Source organism: Zeus faber (genome assembly GCF_960531495.2).
Source record: "Zeus faber genome assembly, chromosome: 20".
In the NCBI taxonomy this organism is placed as follows: Eukaryota; Metazoa; Chordata; class Actinopteri; order Zeiformes; family Zeidae; genus Zeus; species Zeus faber.
Window position 1 is genome coordinate 13,668,125 of NC_137207.1, and position 11,487 is coordinate 13,679,611.

The window sequence follows — 11,487 nt, forward strand, 5'->3', positions numbered from 1 at the left end:
AACTTGGTTCAGTTAATGTTCCAAGCCAAAGTTGTGTTTGTTCACTTTCTTTCTTCAAAGTATTAACTTATTCTGATGGGTTTTTTATTTTATTTTATTTTTTTATTGCATTATTTCCTGTGATCTTTAACTGGGTTACCCTGGGGAAATAAATACATGGCTTCTAATTTACAGCACAGAAGAACGGGGCAAATCTCTTCAATTTTTAATCTGTTGTTTTATAGCAGTGAACTTTATAGTTGTGGAATAATAGTAGAATTACTCCATGCACTTGTGTGTGCGCGCGTGTTTGTCTAACGGTCCCTCTAATAACCCCTCCGAGGTTTATGTGGAGGAGCTTGTGCACGGAAGGGAGGCAACTTCTGTCATGCGGACGTGGTTGAGATATTGGAAAAAAAAGTGAAATCTGACACTGAGCAGAAAATCGTCCTTCGGAAAGCCTGCTGCACACAACAGACTCCACCACAACAAACCTCTTCTATCGCCCACAGAAGAACCACTTCCAGTTCAAGGCTACGGTGAATTTTCCTGCTTATTTTGCCTCTCCTGTGAATTTGAGAGCCCAGACAAGTGCCTTCCCGTGCTGCGCCGACTCATTAATGGGCTTTATCGTCTTTTTTTATTCAAGCATTTTATTAATTGGATATACAGAAAACAAGCTTTATACATAGTGAGATATTAAATTACGTTTATTGGGATAGAAGACTTTGACCATATCATACCTTCTTCTCTCGAATTGATTTCTATATTATTTCCACCATGATTCACATTTACTAAAACCACTGCATGAATGTCCACTGGCTGTCTGAAGCCTGCTTTGATACATTTTCATGAAGTTAATGAATGGGTTGTCTGCTGCTCTATAGATTTCCCCAGTCCTCTGAATTCAGATATTATTATGCGCTGTTTTCCCTACACAAAGATGGACGGTCGGCAGAACCAGGCTGTGGATGATATTGATTAAAACAATACATTGTCTAAAAATAAGCACACATTCAGTAATTCATAGATTACCACAACATTACTGAATGCACTGCTGCTGGGCTGAGTAGCTGCGGCCAGCGGACAAAAAAGATTTATTAGGTAAAGTATGATCATTAATTAGTAATATAGTATGGTAACAAAGAAATGTTCTCGACTAGTAGTGTGCCTTTAGTGTGATGTATTGTTTATTTTAAAACTTATACTTATTACTGATGTTCTGATATGGAATTATCTAAGATATAATAATAATAATAATAATAATAATAATAATAATAATAATAATAATAATAATAGTGATAATAACAAAATGAGTCATTGTATCAACTTGAAAAAAAATGCATATATTTCTTAAATCTATATTTCTTGTGTTCTCAACTTGAAATGTATGAATTAAGAAATAGCTTTGAAAAATGTAATCAATTCTTAAAGTTGATCCGAGCATTTATTTATTTCTTTGTTTTATTTATTTATTGCGTGTCAGCTGTCCTCAGAAGGTTATATATGTTTATGACGCCGTATATGCTGCACTTTGTGTAATCCAATTGTCTTCTGGTAATACTTTAAACAAATTATTTTCAAACATAATATAAGTTAATAGTAATAAAGAAATATGTGTCACTGTGTAATTCTGGTTCCTATTACAACTAACTACAATTAAGGAAAACTGTAAGCTATATTATACGTGTTCCAAGCACAACACCTACCTCAAGTTTGATGGTGGTTATCTCTGCGCTTCTGTGCTTCTGCGTATGTACAGTCTGTCAGAGTTTGTGTCTTGTCTTATATTCCCTTAGTTAGAGTACAATAAAATAGTCCAGTGAGCGGACTAAATATCTGCAGTATTTACAAATAGCAGACTTAATGTCAGGCTGTTGTTGCGTGCTGCCATTTTGCATATGGACTAAGTGATAACGTGTCACAACTGACGCCATGACACGCTTGTCTGTGACCAATCAGAGGTCTGCAATGCTATCACGTGACCATTGGAGATGAGCAATGCAGTGTTTACCAACTTCTCCCACAAAAAGGGACCAATTTGGATCAAACTCGGAGGACAGCATGTCTGAACTGCCCCGAATAAAAGACCATTTCTTTGTGTCCGTGGATTAGACGGTTCGTAAGCGCCAAACACTTGGGCGGCCATCTCAGGGCTGAACCCCTAAAAATAAGTTATCGATAGAAGACCAGGACATTTTAAGATGAAAAACACACACATGTCCTATAAACTATGTTAAACAAATTGAATGTAATGTTTTATTCTCCATTCATATTATACGCAGTGTTCTGTGGATGTGCGTCAGGCCATGTTTTCTGTCTCAGACACAGACGTTGAACTGAAAGTGCTGAAAGTGCTTTGAGCTATTATAATAAAGCGTTGCCACAAATCAATACATCCCAGGTCCATCCCAGCATCACACTAATGCGTAACTCACATTTACCACCACATGACTAAACAATTGTATTATCTCTAATTTTAGGATTAACATACGTGTGCATGGAGCTCATTTGCGCAGGTCTCAGCAGCCCTCCGCTTTGGTTAGTGAAGCCTAACCTATAGCGCGCACATCTGGGTTAACATGAAGGCGGCTTACACATTAAAGTCTTCTATGTAATATGATTGGTAATTAAAAGATTACACTTTCTCCTATTAAATATTGATTGATTTGAAAGGCCAGGGTTCAACGGAAAAACAAAAAGAGCAGCCACTGAGGTCAGCACACCTTGTAAATACAATTTATTAAGTGCCGTTGAAAATAATGAATGCACAATTATTTGACCTCAGTGTTGTATAAATTATGCTTTATTTATTCACCCAGAGAGTGAATGGAAATGATGTCTAGTCTATTTTAAGGGCCAAGTCACTGTTATTAAGGAATAACTTAATAAATAATAAAGTAAGGGAAGTAAAATCAGTCGCTATCAATGTATAGATAAAAACACAAATTATTATTATTATTATTATTATTAACAATATTATTAATAATAATATTCATATTGTTATTTATAATATTATTATTAATAATAATATTAATATTAATAATATTAATAATAATAATAATCATCATCATCATCATCATCATCATAATAATAATAATAATGATAGACAAATATGCTAACAGGTTTTCTCCAGAAAAACGTTGCCCATCTCTTCTGCAAAAACTTCAGTTTCATTATTTGACAGCCAATGCTAAAAAAAAAACACAAAACGAATCCCACTCTGGAGACAATGTATTATTTTAACACAAATCACAGATACTGCAGGAGCCTTGTGTGCACAAGATCTAAAGAGTACAACCTGCCAAATATCATGTTCCATCTTTCCAAAAATAATGTGTCACACGTTGCCTTTTCTCTCATTGGATTCGTCACTCTTTGTCGTAGTGTTCAATCAAGCAGAAACCAGGGCTGGAGCACATCCCAAATGACTACAGCAGGGGAAACACACAATAGATGCCAGTCCATAACAAGGTCTTGCATATAAAGACAGACAACCCCCCTCAAATGAAAAACATCATGCTGCTTTATGAGCTTTGTAGTCCTTATGTTACGCTTTCGATTGAGAGTCGAGAAGTCCCAGAGTTCTGGCTTTACCCTTTACCCATCTTTCCAGTTTTGTTTTTTTGTGAATGTTCATCCGTATTGACAGTTTACTGATCACAACTGGCTACAATGGCTTATCAAATTCAACGCAGCTGCCTTTCACTACCTGTACTATCTTTGCGTTCTTCCCAGGAAAGGCGGACCCTGGCACCAGTAATGGACACAGCATATAGAGGAGCGCGCGCTCAATGCAAACACATTGAATGGCTGTTTCTTGAAAATTTGTATTTTCTTATTTTTCGGACAAAATAATCTCACGGATTGCCACTTTAAATCCCTGTCTCGCAAAAATCGTTGTTTTCTCTGGAACAGCAGAGTTACTATAAGAAGCTTCCGCAACGTTCATCAAAGGCACATTCGCACACCTACAGCGGCTGACGCACCTTTTCAACGACCCACATCGGCACAGTGGGGCAGGAATGATTTCACCGATAGATTTCAATGCAACACAATGCAACACAACAGAAACAGCATCGCCCGAGGACAAGCCCGCAGCGTTGCGCTGCTCGCGATCAACAGCTTGCATAAGCGCTCCTGGGAGGGAGTGTAGGAGTCTAGCTCAGCAGGGGGGGGGCTTCGCTCTCCGCCCAAGTCTACTTTCACTTTATAAGTGACATAAAGCGCAAATAAAATGCTGTCGTTTTTTTTGTTTGTTTGTTTTTTAAGTAGTTCACAAAGACAATATGGCTAATATGAATAGAGACAAGATAAAAAAAAGTCTTAACCATGTACTGTACGGCAGTGTGTTATGCATGTATTCATATGTAAATGTGTGTGTGTGTGTGTGTGTGTGCGCGCTGGTGTGTGTCTGTGTTATTTTTGTATATGTGTTTGTGAGAAATTACAGCAAGGTGTGTGTGTGTGTGTGTGTGTGTGTGTGCGTGCGGTGCGTGCGCGCATCTTATACGAGTGTGTTTCCTTGCACCCTTTATTCAGCCAGGGATTCCAGTCGAGCTTGTGCAGACGCCTCAGAAAACACTGCCAGCAATTTAGAGGTCAGACACATCTCTGTTTCTGAAAGTGAGAGTATTCTTTAAGAGCCGCTTTTACTCCACGGCCAGACCTGACACCGACGCACAACACACATGCAGGTGTACTACTACTACTAGAAAAAATGTGTAAATGCACAACTACACCCAAACTCACACACATACAGTACACATGAATGCACGCACACGTGTCTGCAAGCGAGGGGGAGATTTCCTCTCTGGGTGAACCCTGCATTCATTGGAAAGTTGGTGATTGTTGGTGATTTCAGATTAGATAGATAAGATAAAATTATATATTAATCCTCAAAGGGAAATTCCAGTGTTGAAGCAGCCATGACATGAATTACAATTACGTGTGTTACATAATGTACAAAAGCACGTGTTGTTCTGAATCAATTACTATATAAAATATATATATATATGCATATACTGTATATACATATTCATATATATATACATACATATACACATACACACATACTGTATATACATACAGATACACACACATATGTGTATATACATATACCTATAAAAGAAGTACTGTACCCGAATAAAAATAAATTGATAGAATAATAATATAATAATAGTCTATAATAATGGTAAAGTTTAAAAGTGGAAGTTAAATGTGAAGTAAAAATGTGCCTTGTGCATTGCCATTGCCAGAGGAGGAGGCTCCTCTCCTGGCACAGAGGGGAGTCATTGTCGGTGGTGTCAGTGGTGTAAAAAAAGAACAAGAACATTTTTACATTTTTACATTTTTTTATGTTCTTAAATAACTATGACACCACCTATACTTTTGTTTTTATAAATTGTAATCAGGATCTGCACGAGCAGTTGTCCGTGGAAAGGTACAGCGGCGCTTTTGTCAGGGAACTGGATATGACGAGTACGTTTTCTTTTAATACTTCAAGTACATTTAACAGTAAGTACTTAGATGCTTTTACTGAAGCGGCAGGGTATTGGTACTTCCACTTGAATAAAAAGGTCAGAGCACTTCTTCCATCACTGAGCGATTCCAGTCAAAGCTCCAAACTGCCGCTCAGGCTTCTATCTCCACCTCGTGCAACGGCCGAGGGACGTGCACGGCACGGCATTGTCCCGGCGGCAAACTAGAAGGCGCTAACGCGCCCATTCAAGTTCTCGAGTTCCTCCAATTTAGCGAGCGGCGGTCACAAAAGGGAAGAGTTTTTGGTACATTTCTGGCCTTCATGTCTGCAGTATATATCCTTTCTGCTGCTGCTGCCAACGCTGGTCTTGTACAGCGATGGCGTTGGCGGGAGGGAGCGGTACATATTCCCAGAGTCCTATATTCAGCTCAAATGTAATTTATTTCCAAATTGATAAACAGACCCATATGTTGCCTCAATCCTACAGTATGTTCCCTCAGCATCAAAATCATTTTTGTTCATATAGCAGAGGAATGGAACGTGGAGGGGGAACACAGGGCTGAGGAAGCATAGGACCTTGGAAACATAAGGTGGACCCCTTAGCGGGCCGGGCACGTCAACAGTTTCACCGTGTTTGGTGTTGCTTTGGGGTGGGACTCTCCTCTAAGAAAAAATAAATACATGGCAATGTACAACTACAAAGAACCACGTTTGTGTCCCGGGGGGAACCAGGACCTGTGAGGCATCGAGGCATCTCAACACGGGGCAAGGACCTCCTCCATCGTTACCAACGTCTTTGCATCACCAGTAGATACTGTATATTTTAGCCACATTCCATAAACGACCGTGCGGCCCTGCAGGAGCCAAACCCAAAAGTGCCTTGATGTTCAGAGGCACCGCCGCGCCACTCACCCTCTTCACGTCCTTGCCGAAGGTCTCGCTGAAGCTGGATCCCAGGATCTCAAACTGAACGTGAGAGTTGGAACCGCTGTCTTTGAAATCCATTATCCCCGTTAGACCTGTGATATTACCCTGGTAGGGGGAAGGGGGGGGGGGGGGGGGGGGGGGGGTGAGGTGGTGGTGGTGGTGGTGGTGGTGGTGATGGTGGTGGTGGGGGATGGCGGGGAGAAAAGTGGCAAAGTTAGAAAGTCAGAGTCACAGACAACTGGGAAAAAAAACAACTTTCAGGATGGACCATTTGTATCATGACATCCGGGCGTTTTTTGTGAAATTGATTGTAAAATGGAGGATAACAATAATTTTATATGATTAATATAACACATCAGCTGTGGCGACCCCTAACGGGAGCAGCCGAAAGAAGAAGAAGATTTAACATATAATTTAATGTATTATAATAATCCCATAATATTGATTTAGACAGATTTTCAAATGTGTATAGCATTCAAACAGTATGAATACAACAATCAGCTCCATGCATATTTTTTAGGGCTGTCAATCGATCGCGATTAATCGCAAATGGGTCGCGTAGTTTTTATCTGTTCAAAATATCTTAAAGGGATATTTTTCAAGCATCAAATACTCTTATCAACATGGGAGCGGACAAATATGCTTGTTTTATGCAAATGTATGTTTATCGGAAATCAATTAACAACCCAAAACAGCGACAAATGTTGTTCGTAAACCCTCGAAGGCACTGCATGAAAAAAATGCTCAAATCATAACATGGCAAACTCAAGCCCAACAAATATCTGTAAAACAATAAAATGTCCGGGTTCTCCACATTCACTACCAAATTGCCCCGGTTTTGGCCACAATTCAAATGATAATAATAATATGTGTAATTGTTTTAGCGCGCTCACATAGACGTTTATCCTGTTCTCTCCCACTGATTTCCTAACCCAATCAAGAAACATAAACAAGGCGCCCCGCGTTGTGAATTCAACACTCATTTGTCTGTAAGTGTCGATCAATCAACGTGTCGTTGTCAAGGCCGTTGCTAGTCTGTCGTAGGCGCTGTGTCCCACCAGCTGCCTCTGCTGCTTGTGGCTCTGTCTGAATCTGTCTATCTGCCTCTGCTGCTTGCATAAGCACACATACCTGCCAACCCTCCCGTTTCCCGTTTTCCTTCCCGACCCTTCTCTCCCGCTGTCCTCCAGTTTAAATATGTTCCCGTGAATCTCTCGTATTTTCAACCTTTCTAAAAAAAGGTTAAAAATCGCCCCCCTCCCGCTGCGTTAAAGCGAACGCGTTAACTTTGACAGCCCGAATATTTGGACATTTTCATTCTTTTATAGACCCTCAGGTATTGGAGCGTCAAACCTCTTTCGATCGGCCCGAGCTTCCTTACATCCGCCTGCTAATGCCAAGGGCCATTCGTCACAAACACAAACCCGCACAGCGGAAAAGGTTTTTTTGCGATCTAAACGGAAAATGTTTGAATGGCTCGGAGCGGGCAAGCAGAGAATAAAGACGCTCATCGCAACGGCGACGACACCCTCGGTGTTCCTCCCGTCGACCTGAAAGGTCACAGTCACCGGATAAAATAATGATCGCTTGGCCGTGCGGGCGGGGGCCGGTCTCAGTGGTTTGGAGGGCCCCGGAGCAGAACCAACGTGAGGTCCTTCCCCGCCTCACTTGATGCGAGCATGGCTCATACACAAAACATATTTTAGCGAGAGCCCTTTTCAGTGAGCAAAGATGCGTGAGAATCCGTTCCAACCATTCAAGAGGTCTTCACTCCAAGGCAATGCGTCAAGATTATGAATGTGTTAAAATACTATCTCAAATGCTGCACTAAATGACTCAGGAGTCACTCCAGCAAAAGAGTCGTTTGCTCCTTTTGTTCACGACTCTAACCGCAGCGACTCGCAGGCTGAACTGAGATTCCAATCTCAAACGAAAAGAGGCCGAGACCCCGAGTCTGAGAGGCCACGACACCCTAATCCTGAGCCGCTGATGGGATCACTCTACTGGACAGAAAGTGTCCAACCAATCACTAGAAATTGTATTGATCCTGTTCGTACTCTTGTGTGTAAATACAAATGGATTTATTCTCATAGAAAACATTGGAACGCAATTTTTTTTATCTAAATAACACAGGTAAAAAATAGGTAATAAAAATACAAAATTCCAAATTGAATTAAGGACTTTTTACGATTGTAGACATCTATCCATCATATGTAAATTGTGACTACTTATTGAGCGTAATTAGGAAACCCTGACGTGTTTATTATCACTTTTTTTCCTTCTTATTTGTTATTTATTGTACACCTTTCATGGACAATTTCTGTTTATTACTTGATTTGATATATATATATATACACCATATGATATAAACAGGTATTGGGCAAATTCCCAGCAGGTCTCTGTGGTGTGATGGGTTGAGATGCTGCCTTTGCAGCCACAGGGTCCACATTCTGCCAACCAAGTCACTGCCATTGTTTCGTTAATCAGAGGACTGGAGGAGACAACATCAGTGGCTAAGTGCTGTAGCTCAAAGAGATACAGTAAGTCACTGTAGGAGGACTTTGAGGGTGGTTGAACCCCTTTTGAAAGGCAGCACCCCAAAGGTTTGTTTGAAAGCGCCCGGAGACCACAGCCAAACATGAAGAAGTGCCTGGTTGCGTGAAGATTCAGACGCAGAACTTCCAGCGCAGCAGTCACAACTTTGTGTGCGGGAAGAGATAAGCCATTGGATGAGGACTTGAGGGTTCGATGCCAGGTGATCTTTTGAGAGCCGGCAACACATTTACATGTTTACAAGTGCCGTAGACCAGGGCTGAGCGTGAAGTCGACCTTGTTGCACGTTGGTTCAGATGCTGCCTCACAAGTTCAAGTCCTGATTTTTCCATTCGAGTCCTGTTCCTTGAATCAAATGATTTGAGGAGACGACCAGACTTAGTCGCTCAAGGAAATAAGCTCTAATTAAGGAATTAAGGAGAACTTCGGTGCATGAGGACTTGAGGGTTCGATGCCAGGTGAGCTTTTGAAAGGCGGCAACACAAGTGGACATTTGAAAGCACCCGGATTTGATGTGTGTGCCTCAGGAGTGCACGGTCTCCTCGCATGCTCCTGGACTGGGTTATGCTCCTTGGGGCCTGGCGTCGGTGAGCTCTTCTGTCTTCTCTGGGGGCTGCAGGACGGGTGCTTGGGGCTTTCCTGGGGCCGCGGGCCTCAGGGGGGGCTTCGGGGGCCTTTTCTGCTGCATGGAGGTGCTACGATATAATACCAACCTTATACACCAGAACTAATTGGTCCTGTACACTCACCGGTGGACACACACACACACACACACACACACACACACACACACACACACACACACACACACACACACACACACACACAGGACAGAGTTACTACAGCAGTTCTTGATGATTCAAGAATTAATAAAGATTTGTATTGCAGGTTGAGAAGTTGAACTCCACTTGCAGACTAACTCTGTCCTGGATGCAATAGCATACAAGTACTCTGTGTTGTATCTCCAGCATGATGACAGCACAGGTTAAAAATAAATTAAAAAAAATATATAGAAAAAAATAATACAATTTAATAAAAAGAGACACCCGGATAACGGTTCAGGCACCACGTTTAAGTGCTGCAGTCACGGGTTCAAGTCCGAATTTTTCCATCCAAGTCCTGTTTCTTTAATCAAATGATCGAAGGAGCCGACCAAGATACACAAGGCTTAGTGGCTCTTGAATGGCGGCACTCTGAACTCATCTCCTCCCCAACAACAGTTCTGAGGTGTTTCAAAACTTCAGCCGCGCATGTCTTTCTCTCAGAAAAGGCGCCAAGCACCCACCGCAGCGGGATATGCTGTTGCGATCCAGCTACCTGGATGGAGAGGGACACAAACCTGCCTACCTCGCGACATCTGCAGACACGCTCTAAACACGTCCATGATTACAACACTATCATGCCACCGGGGTGCCTTCACGCTCGACCCCCCTGACTTTAAACGTGCCCTTGGAGTGGCGCCTTCCAAGGGCTCACGCGGCAAAAATAACCTTGAACTCCGCAAACCTAAAGCCAATGAGTCTTAAGAGAACTCGGCAAATCTCCTCCAATCATCTGATGAAAGAAAACTCCATTCAAGACGTGAACCTGTGACAGCAGCGCTGGAATGCAGTGTCTGGACCAGCATGCCACAAGGTCTGCCCCATGCTCAACCCTGGTCTATCCATCGCTTTTAAACATCTAACAAAGCCTCGCTGTGTGTCTAGCTACGGCATATCAAAAGGCCGCTTGCACGTGCGGGGGCGTTCGCCGCAAAGTCGTCTCACATCAGTTACGGGGAATCATTAGCTCTACGAGGAAATAAGGGAAACGTCCGATTGTTTGACCAAACAATGGACGAATTAAGACCTCTGGCGATGAGAGATGGCTCCGCGGTTTAAGACGCTGGTACCATTTTCGTGGGACTCCGAGGTCCAACGGGAGTAAAACGGAGAGAGACTACTTTATTTTGGTGGAAAAAAACGATATTTGAAAAAGGAGTGACATGCTTTTGCTTTTGCAAATTGGCTAAACAGGATTAAAAAACACAAATGCACCACAGCACAATGAAGATTCCACTTATTTGTATTCCACTTGGATTTGCAAGGTTACATTTGTTAAGTGTTTGTTCGCCACTGCTGTTGACATCTTGGATTCCTGTTTCCACGTTCTGCTCTCTTCTACTGGAGTCCAGTGAGTGGTTTATCCAGCATGGTCATGGACCTTGAGTGGCAGAGACACATCAGTCTGTCCTTGCAAATTTCCCCGTGCGACAGATTAGCCCCCGCTTCCAACACGCACACACACACGCACGCACACATGCACACACACGCACACAACCGCACGCACGCACACACACACGCACACACACACACACACACACACACACATGCACACACACACACACACACACACACACACACACACACACACACACACACACACACACTTCTCTGTGGCTCATAGGACTCTAAAGGAGCATGAAATTAGAGAGCAGCAGGAGGAGACAAGCATTAATAAATAGGTGATACACACACACACACACACACACACACACACACACACAC

At 42.2% G+C, this 11,487-nt stretch overlaps 1 protein-coding gene across 1 annotated transcript in view; it reads right to left on the reverse strand.

Annotated features, from left to right (window-relative positions):
• The window catches only part of LOC307245278 (glutamate receptor ionotropic, delta-1-like), a gene marked incomplete at its 3' end in the record, with an annotated part of 448,321 nt that overhangs the window by 43,625 nt on the left and 393,209 nt on the right, over nucleotides 1-11,487 (reverse strand). Inside the window, exon 8 of the mRNA XM_080020759.1 lies at nucleotides 6,374-6,493. Coding sequence (XP_079876885.1) covers nucleotides 6,374-6,493 — 120 coding nt within the window. The remainder of the gene's footprint in view (nucleotides 1-6,373; nucleotides 6,494-11,487) is intronic.